General features: G+C 36.4%; 1 protein-coding gene and 1 long non-coding RNA gene across 2 annotated transcripts; both read right to left on the bottom strand.

Moving 5' to 3' along the window:
- Positions 1–5,608: 5,608 nt before the first annotated feature.
- On the bottom strand, positions 5,609–19,388 carry LOC146132054 (uncharacterized). Its single transcript, XM_083397195.1, has 7 exons — positions 19,384–19,388; positions 18,354–18,526; positions 17,781–17,957; positions 15,118–15,450; positions 13,100–13,258; positions 11,720–11,980; positions 5,609–5,673 (listed from the first exon to the last, which is right to left on the bottom strand). The coding sequence occupies exons 1-7, from the start codon at positions 19,386–19,388 to the stop codon at positions 5,609–5,611; spliced, it is 1,173 nt and encodes a 390-aa protein (XP_083253321.1).
- Positions 19,389–19,398: 10 nt separating this feature from the next.
- On the bottom strand, positions 19,399–20,522 carry LOC146132053 (uncharacterized). The gene is made up of 3 exons (XR_014501690.1): positions 20,414–20,522; positions 20,015–20,128; positions 19,399–19,587 (listed from the first exon to the last, which is right to left on the bottom strand). It is a non-coding gene; the product is annotated as an uncharacterized LOC146132053 (long non-coding RNA).
- Between the last annotated feature and the right edge of the window lie 265 nt (positions 20,523–20,787).

The raw sequence follows: 20,787 nt of genomic DNA, 5'->3' as shown, positions 1-20,787 counted from the left end.
TAAACTATAAACCAACACCATATTTCGAAACAGCACCGTGTCCTTCAGAAATCTCAGGTACCGTGATCTTCAAAAATCTCAACGTGTTCTCCACTGTATGATCTTAACACATTTTGCTGCTGTGATTTTAAATAAAAAAATTTATACTTATGATACGGGCTGTATTTGTCTGTAGCCGAATTTTAGCACCGTTACCGTGCCTTCATTTGTATAATATAACACTGAAACCATAGTTCGTGCAGTTCGGTGGTGAATATCCTGAATTTTCTGACGAAATCATAAGCCTATAGGTTTGCTTACCTGTGAGCCTATGTGTTGCTAAAAATTTGGACATCACAACTCCCAATGTCGAAGTAAAAACTATATGAACTAAGTTAAACAACCGAGTATTTTAAACTCGCCGACGTACTTGGGCGCCCCTCCGTTGCTCCACTCGAGATTTTGTACACATGTGATGATTGCTGACCCATCCATAACAAAGCCTCTATTGCAGCCGAAGCGAACGGTTTGGCCTTCGCCGAAATTATCACCCAACCGCCAACCGTACAACGGCAAACCAGGGTCCAGGCACGCCCTTTCTATGTGGGTCAAAATCGAGTTAGGTCACGTAGGGATCGACATTATTGGATAGGAGCAGTGTTGTAAACAGGTCATTTTGAAATGACTTAAGTCCCAGTCAATTCATTCGTAAAATAACTGAAGTCCAAGTCAAGTCCCAGTCAAATCCTAATTAGAGCAAGTCAACTTCAAGTTCAGCCCTTGTCAAAAAAATTTTAAACTTTAAATTATGAAAACCGGCAAACTCCTCCGATTATTATGAGCAACTCAGGTAAAAAAATAACATAAAAGCAGCATATTACAAGCAAATTCTTTTATGTGCAAAGATTCGGATAAGTAACGCGGTTTTATAAATATTTGCTTAATTAAAACACTTTATTTTAACCCAAGTCATTTGTCCAAATCACTTAGGTCAAGTCAAGTCATTTGCCCACAAGACTTAAGTCAAGTCAAGTCATTTAAAAACAGTGACTTAAGTTCACCTAAAGTCATTGACTTAAGTCATTGCAACACTGGATAGGAGACGTCAAGTAATAGTATCGGTATTTGTCCTATACTAAGGTGGTATTGGTGCGACTTAATTTGTCAGATTATACAGTAGTAAACCAACAATCAGACGTTTTTATCGCTGAAGCAGGTGTTTGGCAGTACCTCTTTGCAAATGCTTTCGTTAAATTTCCTATAGTCGAGTGGTTAATATACACGGTATTGATTCTCCTCGTTACGACCTACAACAAAGCTATGGCAAGTGTACCGTGGTTTACAATATTTTTAACCCAGCAAAACCGCAAAAGTTGCAATCAGGGGATGTGTTAACAAAACGTCCAATTTGCATGGAACAGCGCGAAAATTACACTGTGCTGATTAAGCCTATAGGGTTGTTTTAGTACATTTAACCTGATGAGAAGAAGTGGATCAATTTATGCTATTTATGACTGTGAATTCCATTATTTCGGGCAATATGCGAATCTCATCCATGTGGCTAAAGCTTCACGTATTTAAAGCACAGTTTGTGTGGGGTGGTGGCCTGGTGGCCCCTGGATCCGTCCTTAGGAAGTGTCATCTTGATTGTTACGGATTTCAAATTTAACAGTCTTAGTTTCTACTTTTAAATTTTTTGGTCTCAAATAACCGTTTTATAGATAATATGAAAGTGTTTTGACAAGCCAAAACATTTCGTTCATTAGTTTAAATTAAACTTTAACGCCCGACCACATATCACAAAAAACATTGGGAGGTATCACGTAAATAACCATTTGTTCAAACCATCGATATGGCCACCCGATTTGATTTGTTTTCAACGCTTGTAGCGTTCGTATTAGGATAATTCGGGGCTTTGAAGCGTCTGTGTTAGAACATGTGTTAGAAATTAGACGCTTTAAGCGGACCGTATAAGAACAGGATACAGGCGAACAGCGAATGCGCAGACTAATCATGCATAACGAAACGTTGCCAAGCGATGCAGACTACAGATTTTTTATCTTGTACAGTTTTGGATATTAGAAATGCAGAAATGTTTATAACTGTACCAAGTTAATGCGATGTTTATAATTTTACCCAGTAAATAGAAGGTTAAAAGCTTTTATTGTTGCTAAAGCCTACCTTAGCGAACATTATTTGGGTTAGGGTGCGGGTTAGCGTGTCGGTTTAGGTATAGGTTAAGCAATACTATTAATAATAATACTTGAACCACCCTTACCCCAGCCTGGAAAGTATAACAGAACACGCGGGTACAATGCCGAAAAAATTCGGGTGACTAGGTGCAACAAAGTTAAAAAAGGGCACTGGTCTAGAATCCTACCACATTATTAAATCAACGCACAATATTAGAGTTAGAGGCGGCGAGAGTTAGTGTTTGGATGTGGGTGGGTCAAGTATTCTTATATTTATTTTTAACCCTAACCAAAATAATGTGCGTTGTGGTAGGACTTTAGACCAGCACGAAAAATGTGCATCTCTGGTCTGCTTTCAAATTTTCAGACTTCCACGTTATGATTTTCTCATGCACTCTGTATTGCATACATTGCACTGTAAACATAATAGGGTGCACGAACGTTTTACACGTTTAGGGTGCAGTTCAGATTTTTTTCTGGGTGCACTTGTCATACTTTCCACAGTGGCCCCCACCCAAACAGTCCAGCGCCAATACTTTTATTGTTGCTAAAGCTAATAATGCTGTTTCTGGCTATTGACTTTCATTCCGAAGTTTTATTAGTTAAAAGACAATATTATTTACATTTACAATGCTAGAAAATATTAGTTGTAGCTAATTTACTTCATTATAATAAACTTAGTTAGCAAATAGAGGAATCAGGTGGCACTGTATAAAGACAAATTGTATTTGATTCTCAACAAGCTTTCGCACAACCGTGCTTCATCAGGTCAAATTTATTCTTGACAAGCTTTCGCACAACCGTGCTTCATCAGGTCAAATTGATTCTCGACAAGCTTTCGCACAACCGTGCTTTATCAGGTCAAAATGATATACAATTTGTCTTTATACAGTGCCACCTGATTCCTCTATTTAGAATTAGACTAATACGGCCATATACAAAGATTAGTTAGCAAAATATATGCCAAGGAATATTAAATTAGATAAGAAGACCTTTGTTTTGCAACTTATTTTCTAAAATTTGGTCACCATTATAATGTAAAGTAAGTCCTAGGTAGTATACATGTTTCAAATATTATAAATATTTTGGTGTTAAATTTAACTTTAACAATTGGCTATTGTTATGGTGCATATTGCATCTAGTTTGCATTCTGTGGCAGATGCATACCAAATATTTTTAAAGCAATTTGTGTGCACACCTCAATAACTAAATTGCACACTTCAGAAAAGGTTGTATTGCAGTAGGATTTCAAACTTCAGTTCTGCCAAAATATGTCTGCACATCTGGAAAGTTGGTGATGTATGTCAGATATCTGTGCATTGCACATTCTTTGAATCACATTTTAGTGTAAATTTCAAATTTGTGGCATAAAAATCTTAAGGTCCGAAAATATGTTACTTCCTTCTGTTCATGGTGGTCTAAAGGCATACAACCAAACTAATAAAAACTCATGAATATTATTAGCTCTAAAAGTGTTGTAGTGATCTCAAGTTGATAAAAAATAGCTGCTGCATAAGGTTGCGAAGTTGTAGCGAATAGTGCCCAATAAATTTAAATTTCATATTTCACTACCTTAATTGACCTTACTTTTTAACATTTTTGCATTCTTAACATTTTCCATTAAGGTCATATACAAGTCATGATTTTAAATAAAATTTTGAACTTAAGTTGTTTATTATCTATAAGCTGCTTTAAGTTTAGTATTACAGAATTTAATTAAATATTATCATGCCTGGCCAAATTAATTTATATTTTTGTTTTTCATTATAAAAATGTTTTTAGCATTTTATATAATTCCTTGATGTAATATTTCAGTCAACCCCCAAAATTAAGGACTTTGTAAGGTGAAAGTGCAAGTAAAAAGATGTCTCTGAAAGTGTTAAGTAACCTTTAAATCATTGGAAAAGCTTTCTGCATCAAGTCTACACCCATTTGACAAAGAAACAGCTTCAGTTTCCATCCCCACTAACAAAACTTTGTGCACGGAAGTTAGAGAAAAGGTAATTTCCATTTTGTATGTTGTGTATTCCAAAAAATTAATATTTACCAGCACTTCCCAACCCGTGGCCAATGGTTTCCAGGTACCAAACTCGAAAATGTTTTTTCAATTATCTTTTATAACCACTTGGCTAATTTAGTCCACAGTTATTAAAATGTGTAACCAATCAACAAGGCCTATTTAATAAAAACATGCAAGTAGTTCAGGAGAAATATATGTATATCTAACATTTTTAGTATTGTCTAGTGTCGACAAGGGAGTCCAATCATCTAACAAGGAGAAACAACTAGCGATGAACTCGTGGTGCCTATGTGCAAAAAATCATACAGTGATGAAGAAAAGAACGAACATTTAAATGTGTAATTATTCTAGACCGGTGGTTACTGTATAGTTACCCCGCATCATTTTACACAATCGTTCGTGATCGCCGCTTAAAACTGCACATGGCAAAATAAACAGATTTGGAAAATCATATCCAAAATGGCCCATTGATTGAGTTATAGTTCCTAACAGGCCGTTTAAAATACCCGGAATGCGATAATTTATTAAAAGATTTTGTGGACTACGTATGCTACATTTATTACGCACCACATTGTGCAATTTTGGAAAAAACATATAAATAGTTTCCTGCTTTACTACACTCTGATTATGTTTTTGTGTCTTGTTTTTAGCTATTAGTGCTTTAAATGTGAGTTTAATAAAATAAAAAGCAACGGTTATGTGTTCCAGTGTTGGTTGACTACAAAAACTAAGTCCACTTACAAATAACAGTATTTTTGTTAGCTGATTTTTACGCATTTTGCGTTTCGTCCTTAGTATTAAAAAAAGAGGCCGAACAGTGTATTAAAATAAATAATTTTATTAATTACTACATTCAAATTATGTCCGTGTTGGGTCGTTCCTTGTTCTACAATTGACGATTAAAAATCAAGCAATATATCCACCGCACAACGCAGTAAATCAAAACGTGAATTGAGCACACATTTTTGTAGTGGTTTATCGTGATATTTATTGATTCGATCTATATTTGCCCCTATGATTTCGTTGTATCTGGTAGGACTCCAATGGTCCAGCCACAAGATCGAAATATATATTTCGGAATAAAACAAAAATCGGACTAGGACCCAAAACAACCGATGGCCCTGATCGTCCCATACACTCTCCTTCCAGTTTCAGACGTTATTTTGGCCATCAAACGCCCTGTTTCGATGAATTTAGGACTTTCCGGCGGGTATGTGTCTTATTCAGGCGGTTTAGATCTTATTCTGTCGTGGGTATTAGGCCTACTGCGTATTTGGCTTTATTATGTCGTTGGTTTTGCTTTGTAGTTATTATTGTATGTTCCCATCTGATTCCTATAAAACTGTCTTAAATGGTGCCAAGGTGTAATGACTGTTAGCGATGGATACAATCGTGTTTATACTCTTAATAGCTTACGTTACAACATGTTGGTCACCTCGGACAAACTTTCGACATCAACCTGGTTTTGAAATGGCCATATTTCTGAAAAAAATCCATCTCTTAAGGTTTTAATACTGTTAGCACTGCTGTATTGAGGCATTGTTTTAACTACGTGTGACGAAACCAAACTAAACAATTATGGTTTGTTCAATGAGAACATATTATTGACTTGCGTCTAAAAATATTGTTGTTCACAAGATTTGTCAAAAGGTAAAAAGCTTAGTATTAATGCACATTTCAACATACTAAACCAGGCCTATTAAAGATTTTCATCCTGGCAGCTGCACAGCCGACGTTTTTAATTCCAGCTTAAAAAGTTTTAGATTTCCAGCTTAAAAGCACTGTAGTATAAAGTGACTTAGGAATGCGTATAATGCGCCCTTATACTGCAGTGCTTTTAAGCTGGAAATCTAAAACTTACCCATTCATGGAAGAAAATTCATACGTCTAGTTAAACAGAAGATAAGCACTTTTATTACGAGGTTAAATTCAGAAACACTTCTGTACGAATCAGTAGTTTAATGAAACGGTTGTGCGAAAAGTCAGCTTTGCGACCTTTAACGCACAGTCCAATTACTGCTAAACGAAAAGAGTTACACAATCAGTTGTCTTACCAAATATCTCAGTTTATATGTATTTTACAAATGTGTAATTTTTAATTTTCCAACTTGAAAAATGCTTCTGTACTAAGCGCGCTTTATAAGCATTTATAAGGCACGACCCTGTGCGAAAAGTCAGCTTTGCGAACTTTAACATGCAATCAAATTACTGCCAAACGAAAAGAGTTAAACGAACAGTTGTTTTACGAAACATCTCAGTTTATACGTCTTTTACAAATGTGTAATTTTTAATTTTCCAACTTGAAAAATGCTTCTGTACTAAGCACGCTTCATGAGCATTTATAACGCACGACCCTGTGCGAAAAGTCAGCTTTGCGAACTTTAACGCACAATCAAATTACTGCCATACGAAAAGAGTTAAACGAACAGTTGTTTTACGAAACATCTCAGTTTATACGTCTTTTACAAATGTGTAATTTTTAATTTTCCAACTTGAAAAATTCTCCTGTACTAAGCGCGCATCATAAGCATTTATACTGCACTACTATGTGCGAAAAGTCAGCTTTGCGACCTTCAACGCGCAATCAAATTACTGCCAAACGAAAAGAGTTAAACGAACAGTTGTTTTACGAAACATCTCAGTTTATATGTATTTTACAAATGTGTAATTTTTAATTTTCCAACTTGAAAAATGCTTCTGTACTAAGCGCGCTTCATAAGCATTTATGAGGCACGACCCTGTGCGAAAAGTCAGCCTAGCGAACTTTAACGCGCAATCAAATTACTGCCAAACGAAAAGAGTTAAACGAACAGTTGTTTTACGAAATATCTCAGTGTATACGTCTTTTACTAATGTGTAATTTTTAATTTTCCAACTTGAAAAATGCTTCTGTACTAAGCGCGCTTCATAAGCATTTATGAGGCACGACCCTGTGCGAAAAGTCAGCCTAGCGAACTTTAACGCGCAGTCAAATTACTGTCAAACGAAAAGAGTTGAACGAACTGTTGTTTTACCAAACATCTCAGTTTATATTTCTCCCACAAATGGGTTATTTTTATTTTCCAACTTGAAAAACTTTTCTGTACTTAGCGCGGATCAAAGGCATTTAAAAGGTACAACCGTGAGAAAGTTAGCTTTGCAACAGTCAGCGCAAAATTAAAATAACGGACAAGGTACGAAATGTAAACAAACAGTTTTTGCACAAGTATCATTGTGTTTATATCTTCTACAAATGTAAAAGTAACTCATTTTTAACCGAAGTACACTTTGGGTACTGGTATACTCAAAACGTTTACATGAGAATTAAAACAGCCACAGGCTCTCGCAGACAATTGTCGGCTGTGCAGCTGCCAGGATGAAAATCTTTAATAGGCATGGTTTAGTATGTTGAAATGTGCATTAACACTAAGCTTTTTAACTTTTGACAAATATTGTGAACAACTTTTAGACGCAAGTCAATAATATGTTCTCATTGAACAAACCATAATTGTTTAGTTTGGTTTCGTCACACGTAGTTAAAACAATGCCTCAATACAGCAGTGCTAACAGTATTAAAACCTAAAGAGATGGATTTTTTCAGGCATATGGCCATTTTAAAACCAGGTTGACGTCGGAAGTTTGTCCGAGGTGACCAACATGTTGTAACGTAAGCTATTAAAAGTATAAACACGATTGTATCCATCGCTAGCAGTCATTACACCTTGGCACCATTTAAGACAGTTTTATAGGAATCAGATGGGAACATACAATAATAACTACAAAGCAAAAATACATTAAGCACAAAAATCTATAATACCATAGTATGAAGACCAACGACATAATAAAGCCAAATACGCAGTAGGCCTAATTTCCACGACAGAATAAGATCTAAATCGCCTGAATAACACACATACCCGTCGGAAAGTCCTAAATTCATTAAAACAGGGCGTTTGATGGCCAAAATAACGTCTGAAACTGTAGGGAGAGGGTATGGGACGATCAGGGGCCATCGGCTGTTTTGGTATCGACGCTTGGGCACCCTAGATGGAAAGGCGCCGTCAAGGCTCCGCTGTTTTGGCATCGATTGTAGGCCCTGTTTAGGGTTTGAAAATTGTTTTCAGAGTTGAAATTATTAGAAGGGTTTGTGATATACCTACGGGCGGGGTTAGGTGAAATTTTGTGAAGGCTTGGTTCCTGCAAGTTAAGTCTTATTCCGACGTATTTAGGACATATTTCGTTTATACGTTATTACGATTATAAGGTCCTAGTCCGATTTTTGTTTTATTCCGAAATATATATTTCGATCTTGTGGCTGGACCATTGGAGTCCTACCAGATACAACGAAATCATAGGGGCAAATATAGATCGAATCAATAAATATCACGATAAACCACTACAAAAATGTGTGCTCAATTCACGTTTTGATTTACTGCGTTGTGCGGTGGATATATTGCTTGATTTTTAATCGTCAATTGTAGAACAAGGAACGACCCAACACGGACATAATTTGAATGTAGTAATTAATAAAATTATTTATTTTAATACACTGTTCGGCCTCTTTTTTTAATACTAAGGACGAAACGCAAAATGCGTAAAAATCAGCTAACAAAAATACTGTTATTTGTAAGTGGACTTAGTTTTTGTAGTCAACCAACACTGGAACACATAACCGTTGTTTTTTATTTTATTAAACTCACATTTAAAGCACTAATAGCTAAAAACAAGGCACAAAAACATAATCAGAGTGTAGTAAAGCAGGAAACTATTTATATGTTTTTCCAAAATTGCACAATGTGGTGCGTAATAAATGTAGCATACGTAGTCCATAAAATCTTTCAATAAATTATCGCATTTCCGGATTTTAAGCGGCCTGTTAGGAACTATAACTCAATCAATGGGCCATTTTGGATATGATTTAACTATACAGTAACCACCGGTCTAGAATAATTACACATTTAAATGTTTGTCCTTTTCTTCATCGCTGTATGATTTTTTGCACATAGGCACCACGAGTTCATCGCTAGTTGTTTCTCCTTGTTAGATGATTGGACTCCCTTGTCGACACTAGACAATACTAAAAATGTTAGATATACATATATTTCTCCTGAACTACTTGCATGTTTTTATTAAATAGGCCTTGTTTATTGGTTACATATTTTAATAACTGTGGACTAACTAGCCAAGTCGTTATAAAAGATAATTGAAAAAACATTTTCGAGTTTGGTACCTGGAAACCATTGGCCACGGGTTGGGAAGTGCTGGTAAACATTAATGTTTTGGAATGCACAACACACAAAATGGAAATTACCTTGATGAAAGCACGGTTGTGCGAAAGCTTGTCAAGAATAAATTTGACCTGATGAAGCACGGTTGTGCGAAAGCTTGTTGAGAATCAAATACAATTTGTCTTTATACAGTGCCACCTGATTCCTCTATTTGCTAACTAAGTTTATTATAATGAAGTAAATTAGCTACAACTAATATTTTCTAGCATTGTAAATGTAAATAATATTGTCTTTTAACTAATAAAACTTCGGAATGAAAGTCAATAGCCAGAAACAGCATTATTAGCTTTAGCAACAATAAAAGTATTGGCGCTGGACTGTTTGGGTGGGGGCCACTGTGGAAAGTATGACAAGTGCACCCAGAAAAAAATCTGAACTGCACCCTTAACGTGTAAAACGTTCGTGCACCCTATTATGTTTACAGTGCAATGTATGCAATACAGAGTGCATGAGAAAATCATAACGTGGAAGTCTGAAAATTTAAAAGCAGACCAAAGATGCACTTTTTTCGTGCTGGTCGAAAGTCCCACCACAACACACATTATTTTGGTTAGGGTTAAAAATAAATATAAGAATACTTGACCCATCCACATCCAAACACTAACTCTCGCCGCCCCTAACCCTAATATTGTGCGTTGATTTAATAATGTGGTAGGATTCTAGACCAGCGCCCTTTTTTAACTTTGTTGCACCTAGTCACCCGAATTTTTTTGGCATTGTGAAAAGTAACATTTTAAAGCAGTGGTTTCCGACTTGTTTTAGTCACGGACCACTTTCCATTTACTGTCCAGTTTACGGACCCCTAAGTCTATAACCAACAACTTTACGAAACTACACCAATATCAATAACCAAACGTTAAATTCAATATTGTAAAATCGAGTTAAATAGCAAATTTTCAAAACATAATATTTAAACATAAAACGTTATATTCAAGAATTTGAACCTGCATTAAAAACGTTTTGAATTCTGTGTGGAATTGCGGAAACCCTGCAACCTTTTAACGTACCTATTTTCTTTAACTGCAAACTTTCTTTGTACAAAAACGCCATGACAGATACATATACGTTTTGGGGCTGTCAAAGAGCGAATTCTATTACCTGACACGACACGTGGCTTAAGTTGTTTTAATGCACTGCAATGGAGTACAAAACGAAAAAATTTCACTCCGTACCAGTTGGGAAAGTATGTGTTTTATTTTTTGAGTTCAGTGTCATTTGCTTTTGCCTTATCAACACACTAATTCAGCAAATCAATGCACGAAACAAAAAAGAAATTTTGTAAATTGAGTTCTGCTGTCGGCTGAAAGTCTACTGTCAGATTCTACTGGACGGGCATGTTATTCGCAAATATCCTTTTCACAAAACCTTTGCTTGTAATGAAAAGTATTTTCATATTGTTTAGGCATGGTTTAAACATGTTACAGTTTCTTCCAACGACAAAGTTAGTAATTACTAGGGCCATTCTTATTTTAATCTAAAAAAAATTTTTTTAACTTTATTTTTATCAAATTTTAACTTTATTTTAACCTAACGAAATTGCTTGTTTGTAGAGGCCACAGTTCTTCCTTGAATTGATGCCAGTTATCCAAACATAATATTTTGTCTATTTCAGACCCAAACGTGACATTTTGTCGCAAAGTCAAGGTGTTTTATGAATTTTAAAAGATTAAACTTGCTTAGGCATTTTTGTATTACAGATTGTTAGTATAGGCCATTCCCAAAATTCAAACTGTTGATCTTCGAAAAGACCACGTTTATGAAGAGGAAGTGTTTTGTAACAACCAATAAAAAATAGACAATTTGCGATAATAGTTACTGCTGATCCAAGTGGGCATTGTGACATTTTGCCTGCTTTTATGGGTTAATATGGTTTAATTGTGTCGCAGTTCCTGATTTACAATGCTTCCACGACGATATTTACATAAACTACTCTCAAGAAACACAAAAACTTTGTCAAAAGCTATAATTTGACAAATTTTGACTTTATTAATAAATTTTAAGTTTATTGTAAATTTTAACTTTATTTTAACCTATAAACTTCTTAGTAACAGTCCCCTAGATGCTGAAAACAACTTTATTCTTTGATTCATGGACAGACGAGGTCCTTAAAAAATTTTAACTTTATTGACTTTTGCGGGCCCTAGTAGTTACCTATGATAAAAACATGGCATATCGCTGCCATCGACGAAGATTTTATGGGCACCAAGTAAACCCTGTTGCCGTTTCTCGGTTAATGTTTAAAAAGCGTAAAAAATACGACCAACCTTTCTCGCAAACGTAGAAATGTTCGGCATTGCAGTCAGCCTTCTGCCAGCATTTAGTGTGACGCCAACCGCGATGCCATTCCCAACCCCAATCATGGCATTTCGCATCAGCATTTAAGTATGCACATTGCAGGCGGCGATTTGTTTGACCTTCGGTAGTCCAAGGATTAAATACATCTCTGTTGTCGATGTTTATCACCTTGTCACCGTCGGACCATTTCCAGAAGTTAGTCACCCTGAGGCCAATCCATGATGGGCTGGCTGATAACACAGACACAGTAGCATGTAAAGCAAGCAACTACTGTAAATACGATGCATATAAATAGGTCAGGCGCGGGTCTAGGAATTTGGTTTGGGGAGACATGACCATTTTTTTTTCAGAGACGAAGTTAGTCAAAATTATAAAGTACGTCAAAATGATAAAGTTGTACCTAAACGTGACGTCATAAAAGTAACCTTATAAACACACACAGTTCGTTTCACTTGGTATACTTTCAGATTCGACAGGTGTTACCCTAAGCTACAACGATGTTATAGATTCGCTCACAGCGCAAAACACCTTTATATCGTTTAAGTTGCCCAAACTTTAATCTTCGATGTTGTGATGATCCTTTAGGCTAAAGCGATTTTATTCAAATGAACTGAGACATCCTAGAAACATAATTAGATTCAAACTAGAAATATTTTTGCATTTACTTAAATGGGCGAAAAATACAGTTTTGGGAGGCCATGGCCACGTGCCTCACCCCCCTTGGATCCGCCCTGGTAGTGAGCCTATACGCGAAGCCAAGTAGAAATGTCATGGCTAAGTGGAAATACTTATCAGGGGTGGCATCTGTGATAATCGAATATAAAGTTCTTATAAATATGCTGTTGCTACCAGACATAGTATATTTAAAATAGGTTCCTCTGGCATATATTTTTTCAACCAACGTTTCGGCTTACTATCCGGCAAGCCTTCGTCAGGGACTAACACACAAGCCAACAGGGCGCAAAGTAAAATCACACAAAAAAACCCTGTTGGCTTTGTGTGTTAGTCCTTGACGAAGGCTTGCCGGATAGTAAGCCGAAACGCTGGTTGAAAAACTATATGCCAGAGGAACCTATTGTAAAGTTTTGTTGTGCACCTAGCTGGGTTTCGTGATCCAATGTACCGTTTCGCACCTTACCTTGAAAATCATGAATTAACAATCAAAGGTTTTTGGCTTGTTAACGCTTAAAGCAGTTTTGAGTAAATTGGCCCGTATGTATATTATAACGTCACTTGTAATCGAATGGCGGGGAAAACGCTTTAGCAGAAATGTCGAACATTGACATGTAATAAAAAATACAAAGGACCGAACAATTCTATCAGTCAAGTTAAAATTGAATTAAGCCAACCGTAAGTAAGAAGTTTTGCAATCCCCAGGTGCACCTCCTTCTCCTTAAGGACTGCAAGACGACCTCCGAGGTGGCGGCAGGCATCCTCGGCGTTTGCGAAATTCCTTAAATCCGAACTGGCAATATACCGCTTGTTTCGGAAGTCGTACTCGCGTCCACCTTTACACATGCAAACATTGAATGTAAATCAGCGTTTTTTGAAATGTCAGAAAAAGCATGCTCAGATTTATCCTAGAGGCAGACTGTTGGTTTATTCCGGTTCTAACCATATGTACACATCGGCAAACTTGGGCCGATATTTTGCTTTTCTTAAAACCACCCAAATTTTCTGAGGGTTAAGTTGACTGTCGTTAGTATCATGCAAAGCTAATACGCAAAATAAGACTTTTTTGTTAAATAGGTAATAAACTTAATGTTAAATTAGATTGGATTGGTATGTAATGATGTAGGTGTTCCGTAAGATTTTATGTACATATTATACCGCGCAAGCTGACACTGCCTATAAAGCATTGGTGTAAAAGCTGACTGATTGGTTTTAATGTAAAACTCAATTAATCTTCTAGTTCAATACTTTTCAACCCGTGGTATGGTACGCACTTGTGCGGATAAAAAAGGTAAAGCGGATGACAAACGTCGTGCGGATGAATGTGTGGATGAAAGTGGTGCATATTATGATTTTATTATGTGTATTATAGTAATCAAATAATGTGGTGCGCCCACTTATGTGTTACAGGACAGTCATATAGTGTGTAAGACACAAACTCCTTCATTGTGATTTCATAAGTAGGAAAAAACAAATGTTGCAAACTTACTGTGCTAGTTTCGTGCGGACGAAACTTTTCCGAAATAGAAAAAGTGCGAACGGTTCTTTTAAAGGCTGAAAAGCACTGTTCTAGTTGATCATAAGATTGTCCAATCAAAATAAATTGAGTAAATCAATGCTGTTTTCATAAGAAATTTCGTTTTGTACTTTGTCAGAAGGCCTATTTGACGCAGCGACCTATTTACTCCCTTCTTAAGTCAATTGTTTTGGCACAAAGCTGGACTTCACTTTTACAACCTTAAGATGACTAGAGACATCCAATATTGTAGGATAATTCAAAAAATAATTTTATTGCATAATCCATTATACTCTACATGAGTGGTTCTCAACCGGGGTGCACGCTCAAAGGTGGCGCGAAATATAAGATTTTTAAGATTTTGATTTTTGCTCAACTGTTACAACTTTTTTGTGTACGATTAGAGTGGAATAAACCCAATTTTAACTTCCTACGTTTTTGTAGAGTTGTTGTAGGTTGTTCCAGTTCCGTTTATTGCGACATTCTAGTGAATTACCTACAGAAAAATCTTGCAGGGGTGCCGCAATCTATTTATTATTTCTGAGGGGTACCGCAAGCCATAAAAGGTTGAGAACCACTGCTCCACAAGTACAATATTAAACCAATAACAGAAAAAATGCTGCAAAACAATTTACCGGCTAGAAAAAATTGTTGCAAAGCATAATAATGTTGAAGAATTAGGCATATTAAAACTGCTTTGCCTCATTTACACTGGTTTTACACATCAATCTACATTTTTATTTAGGCCTTTAAATACAGCAATGTTGTGAAAAAGTAATGTTGTCTGGACAAAGCCCAAATAAGTCCGTCCAAGTCATTAGAATAGCAAGGCAAGTTTAGTTATTAAGTTGTTTAAATCGAACATAAAATCAATTTTGATAACTTGTTGATAGCTAACCATACAAAACAAACTAAAAGCGAGAATAATTTAGTTTTAATTGCACTTAATGAAAACATTTAAGTCTAAATGAGGTTTTTTTGAGTAAACTACTGAAGTTCAAGTCCAAAGAACTTAACTAAAGTCTACTCATGTTGCCCAAAATAGTTTAGTCAAGTAATTTGGCAATATTGTCTCAAGTGAAGTTGAGTAAAGCAATTTACTTGAGTTCTTGAGTCGTGACAACTTCTAAGCTTAAATGTGCAACTAACTGAAGCAACTTTGTTAGATATACCACTTACAGGGATACAGGGGACAGTCTCTCAGCTTATAGTTGGTTCCCTTGCATTGTAGAACGTTGTGTTGGGAGCCGGGGCAGGGGCGTCGGCGGCGCTGCTGGCCCGACCCGCAAGTGACCGAGCAGGCCTCCCAAGGGCCCCAATCGCCCCAATTCCTCCACCAGGACCCTTCATCGGCGGGGGCTGAAGGCGGAGCGGTGGGGGCTGAATGCGTGGTCAGCGGGGGATGAAAAAAGGGCGTGGACAGCTGGAGGCGTGGCTGGGTTCGATGGACGACCGAACGCACCGTAGTTGTAGGTGGCCTCGATGTAGTAAAAGCTGCCAACGTTGTAGAGGCTATACGAAATTTAAAAAATAAAGTTCATGAAGGCGACTATTAGAGAAATCGACGATGACTATGACTGTCCGATTCCAGCATTTTAACAGTTTTTGTTTCTCTTATGGCCACCAGTTAAAAAACGTTTTCAGATATGACATCATAGGGACGTCTTAAAACGATTATCCTAAAGAACACCTGACATTCTCTTGCGAAATTGTGCGCAAAACTGCAACTAAAATCCAAAATAGTCGCGGGAAGCGCGAAAAACTTTGTGTTTGTTTGGTTTAAATTGGCAAATCTTTCAATTCAAACAAAATGAGTATTATACCCATGAAAATAATGGCATATTGTTAAAAAATGCTAAATGCACTGCTCTTCAAACAGCGTTGAAAATGTTTTTTCTAGTCAACCTAGTTTCGCAAGACGACCGAAAACGTTTAGTTCCAAAAAGTATATCAAATCGTTTAAAGTTCCTTGGTTAAAGGATACTGTGAAAAAAAACCTTAGGTATGTCTTGATGTCTTGTATATAAATCTAATTAATTTATTTATGAAGCCAATGATGTGCAATAAATGATGTACATACTTCAAAGTTTACATTAGGAAGATGACAAGCGAGAAATACTTTTAAGATAAAGTAATAAATATGTATCCTAAGCTTTGTATATGTATTAACAACAGAATCTGGCCCTCCAACAGAACACATAATGCCGAAGATAAAAGTTCTAAAATTTATTAATAAAAGCTTGAGAAGCGCACCGCTCCGAACAAAAATCAGTCAGCAAGGTCTAACACTTTAATACAAATATGTATTTCGCCTATAAATGGCATCATCAGTTTGTCTGTACAAATAAATAGTAAAAAATTAAAATATTAAAATATAAATGTAAAATAAATTTATAAAATACATCCAAGATGAACAAAGACAAAGACAGTCTGCGTAAAAACCCCAACCACTACTGTAAAACAAAAGCAAAAGGAGCATGCGATCCGTGTAGCGGTCGCAGAAAGCCACAGATAACAACACGGCCCAGAGGAAAGTGGTATGAGAATCAGTGACATAGCAAAACACGGTAGATAAGAAAAGGTGGAAAGGCAAAAGCAAACCTAAAACCACAGTTAGACAAGAAAACGGATATGGCTCATATTCCGAAATGGAACGGCACAACGCAAAAACGAAAACATAAATCCGCAAAGATATATATAAAAATTTTTATGTATCCTAGGTTTATTAAATATGTATCCTAGGTTTATTCTGCATAATCTAGGTTTTTTAAATTGTGAACTAGGTCTGTCTATAAATTTTTGTGGCAATTCTGTTGGTTGCCCTTTTTACTGCTTAAATCTTAGTTCTATTGTCTGGTTTTTCTTGTCAGTTTGTTGCTTGACAAGCTCTTGTGACCATAAGTTTGTCGGGAAGCTCTGCCCTAAGGTGATCAGTAGGCCCCGCAAAAGTCAATAAAGTTAAAAAATTGTAAGGACCTCGTCTGTTCACGAATCAAAGAATAAAGTTGTTTTCAGCACCAAGGGCTGTTTTTAAGAAGTTTATAGGTAAGAATAAAGTTAAAATTTACAATAAAGTCAAAATTTTTAATAAAGTCAAAATTTGTCAAATTATGGCTTTTGACAACGTTTTTGTGTTTCTTGAGAGTAATTTTTGTAAAAATCGTCGTGGAAGCATTGTAAATCAGGAACTGCGACACAATTAAACCATATTAACCCATAAAAGCAGGCAAAATGTCACAATGCCCACTTGGATCAGGGGTAACTTTTATCGCAAATTGTCCATTTTTTTATTTATTGTTACGTATCTAAATTATTCTTATAAAACACTTTATCTTCATAAACGTGGTCTTTTCGAAGATCAACAATTTGGATTTTCGAAATAGCCTACTGACATTCTGTAATACAAAAATGCCTAAGCAAGCTAAATCTATCGCCAAAAAAACGATGCACTTTTTATAATCCATAAAAAACCTTGACTTGGCGACAAAATATTACGTTTGGGTCTGAAATCAACAAAATATTATGTTTGGGTAACTGGCATCAATTTAAGGAAGAACTGCGGCCTCGTCACGTTTTGACGCAGCTTTGTTACGTCACGTTTTGACGTAGCTTTGTGACGTCACGTTTTGGCGTAGTTTTGTGACGTCACGTTTTGACGTAGCTTTGTGACGTCACGTTTTGGCGTAGCTTTGTGACGTCACGTTTTAGCGTAGCTTTTTGACGTCATGTTTTGGCGTAACTTTGTGGCGTAACGTGTGACATCAGGTTTTGGGGTAACTTTGTGATGACATTCCTAAAGTTGGTTTCATGAAAGTTTTCAATTAAAGGCATTCAAACATTACCAACGCAATTTGCCACTCCTGTCCAACGCAAAGATTGGTCACAAATCGAAGTGCGGTCGCCCATGTTTTGGTAGCCTTGGTCGCAGAAGAAGGTGACCTCAGACTTATAGAAATAAGGCCCACGTGGGTCGGTTACTCCACCGTTGTCCGTTAAGGGAGGGGGGTGACATCGCTTTTCTGTAATAAAGTAAGCCAAAGTTGTTGGCGCTGGCGGCTTCCTTAGTAAAAACAGACTTTTTGTGTACTACATAAAATCAGTTGTAATTTCCGAAAAGCACTTTCTGCAAAAATATTACTGCGTATGTTTACGAAAAAAGTTCGTTATTGATGTTGTAAACAGGTAATTTTTAAATGACAAAACATTGCTTAAATAATTAAATCCAGTAAATTTATTGTAACCAAAAGATTAAAAAAACGACTTAGTTTAAGGCACCAAGGTTAGGATATCATTGAGTTAACTTTATAAAACCCTGATTTCGATAAAAAATGCTAAATGTAATTTAGAACAGCAGTTTCATAAATCAACAGTCGTAAAAACTTAAAGCACGCGCTGTCAAGTGAAAAACCTCAAACCTTGACAACGTGGTTGGTGGTTCCAACCCGAAGTGGTGCAGTGTATTTCTCCTCTGTTAGCCCGATATCCTTGATTGCAAACCACTCGCACTCGACTGTGGAGATCCAAAGAAACCGGACCACCGCTGCTACTCTCGAGTCGGCCGTTTGCTGGTTCGTCCAGTCCTGGGCATCTGTAAACTGCGTTTGCGATTTTATACGTATCTTAGATTTTGGTTGTTATCTGGAACGATTTTTGTGCTAGCTGATGACGAATTATCGTTGGTGCAGAGGTTAAATTAGTTTTTTTGGCGGACGGATAGCTAGCCAAGACTACTATAATAAAAGTACAGTGAGGGGATGAGAAGCGTCACCAAGGCTATGAGATACTGCGAAAGCTGTTAGTGATTTTGACATTTATGATTTGTTTAGTATACCTTCGGGCGTTTTTTTATTAATAGTAGGTATTATTAGCCGTTGTTGTTGCGGTTAAACTAGTCCTTTCAAGGCAAAAAAGTGCAATGCAAATAGGGTTTTACTTTTAAAGAATATATTTTATCTCTTTTTCAATTATTATACGCACAACGCAAACCTAATGTTTTATTTCTCAAATTCACATAATGAAAATTTGGTGTGTTTGCCTACAGCTTTATTAAGATAAGTAATAAGAATTCAATTTGACCTCGATAATTCATGCGATTTAACTAATGCCCATGGGCGTATCCACGGAGGGTGCACGGTAACTTCGTTACTGGATCCGCGCCTGCTAAGGCCCAATGCCAAAATCTGAATTATTAATATAATTGTGTTAAAAGCATAAGCAAGAAAACACAAAATGCAAACAAGGATGACATTTTGGCATTTTTCAGTATCTATGGAGCGTATTTTTATTTTTTATTTGTAATTTGGGTCAAATTGTAATAAAAGACTGATGGTATATCCCTTGGCTAAGTTTTGCAAGTTTGAAAAGGAAGTTGTTAGGCAAACACATTCGTTATTGGTTTAATTTTCGAAACTGCACATTTTTTAAACATTTTAAAAGTCCGCTTACCGCATCCTGTGGGAACAGCGGTTTCCCATCTTCCGTAGTTGCCACAGCGGCTCTCTGTGGCGCCCACTAGTTCGAGCGAAGGATTTTTACACCGAAACGTAAAGGTTTCGTAAACAGAAGCGACGTGGTGATTTTCAACGCGAATATTGGCCGCATTTCGAATTGCAATATCATCGGCAATTTCTGACAGGCGACATGTGTACTCTGCATAACAATAAAATAAATTAAGGCAAAATATTTTTAATGTAAGTAAAATATAATTAACCGCGGGGACCAAGAAAAAAATGTTTATTGCATTGGTTTATAAAAACTAGGCAGTATTTTTGTACACTATCGTTGTCTAGATTTTATTAAAAAGTTTTTTATTATTAATTACCGACCGTTGTTCATTCAACGTTCAACGGCCTTAGTTGTTTCGCCCAAAAACAACAAAAAAGATTCTTGTCACGGGTCGCAGGAATATTTTACCGTAACTGATAATTGTCAGCCATAATCCATAAAAAATGAACTTAAATGACATTAAAGAAAAAATTAGGTTTATGAGTTAAAGCCTACGAATTTAACAAACATAAAATCTAAACCTTTAAACTCTAAATTAAACCAAAAATGATTGCGTTAAACATCAGATTACCGTTCTCACAAATATTTCCGTAGAATCCGTCGCGACAATCACAACTGTAAGGCAACGGCGTTCTGATGCAGGCTGCTCCGTTTAAGCAAGGCAGAGTGCTGCAATGATCGGACACTAAAATAGGTAAAATAATTCTGCAACAATCCGGAATCAAAATGTATAAGGAACACTAAATAATGGTTAAAAATCAATACAATCAATATTGTAAGCTACCTTGAACAAACAATAACATAATAGTCTACGTGTGTTGTTGTTACATTCCTCAGTCACCGAAGTTTAAATCAAGTATTTAATCATTATAAATACACGCGTATTTTTTTTAATAACGATGAACCGATGTTTGTTGAAACCGATATTAATTTGTGCGTTTGGCTAAAACTTATTCGTTACACATCTTACCTGTTTCACAACGATCTCCGGTGTAACCACCCAGGCATGTACAGCGGCCATCCCGTAGGCATGTTCCACCGTTATAACAAGGGTCAGTATTATCGTTGCAGCGTTTGTCTGGTTACAAAAAAAACTACAGTAAATGCCTAAACATCATTAGATAAAGCGGAAACTTTCCAAGAATCATATACTCAATAATCAACTTCATCAAACTCAAAGACTCCGTAATTTTACGCTGAGTCAAAAACATTTATAAACGACAGTTGTACAGCTTCCACGAACAGTGAACACATTACAAGCGCCAAACCAGTTTACTACGCAATGTTGCGAGCAAGTAACATAAGCGGTGTAATGAACTGCCGACCTTGCATATTTTCTCAATT

The sequence above is a fragment of the Ascidiella aspersa genome, chromosome 9 (assembly GCF_963924565.1).
Source record: "Ascidiella aspersa chromosome 9, kaAscAspe10.2, whole genome shotgun sequence".
Taxonomy (NCBI): domain Eukaryota; kingdom Metazoa; phylum Chordata; class Ascidiacea; order Phlebobranchia; family Ascidiidae; genus Ascidiella; species Ascidiella aspersa.
The sequence above is the reverse complement of the archived record's forward strand: the minus strand, read 5'-3'. Positions and strand labels throughout refer to the sequence as shown.

Excerpts from the sequence above, each read along its gene's own strand:
- LOC146132054 (XM_083397195.1), bottom strand. Across the intron at positions 13,259-15,117 it reads AGACTGTCCCCTGTATCCCT|GTGGACGCGAGTACGACTTC; the intron begins GTAAGTGGTATA and ends GCATGTGTAAAG. Across the intron at positions 5,674-11,719 it reads TTTCTACGTTTGCGAGAAAG|AAATATGGCCATTTCAAAAC; the intron begins GTTGGTCGTATT and ends GATTTTTTTCAG.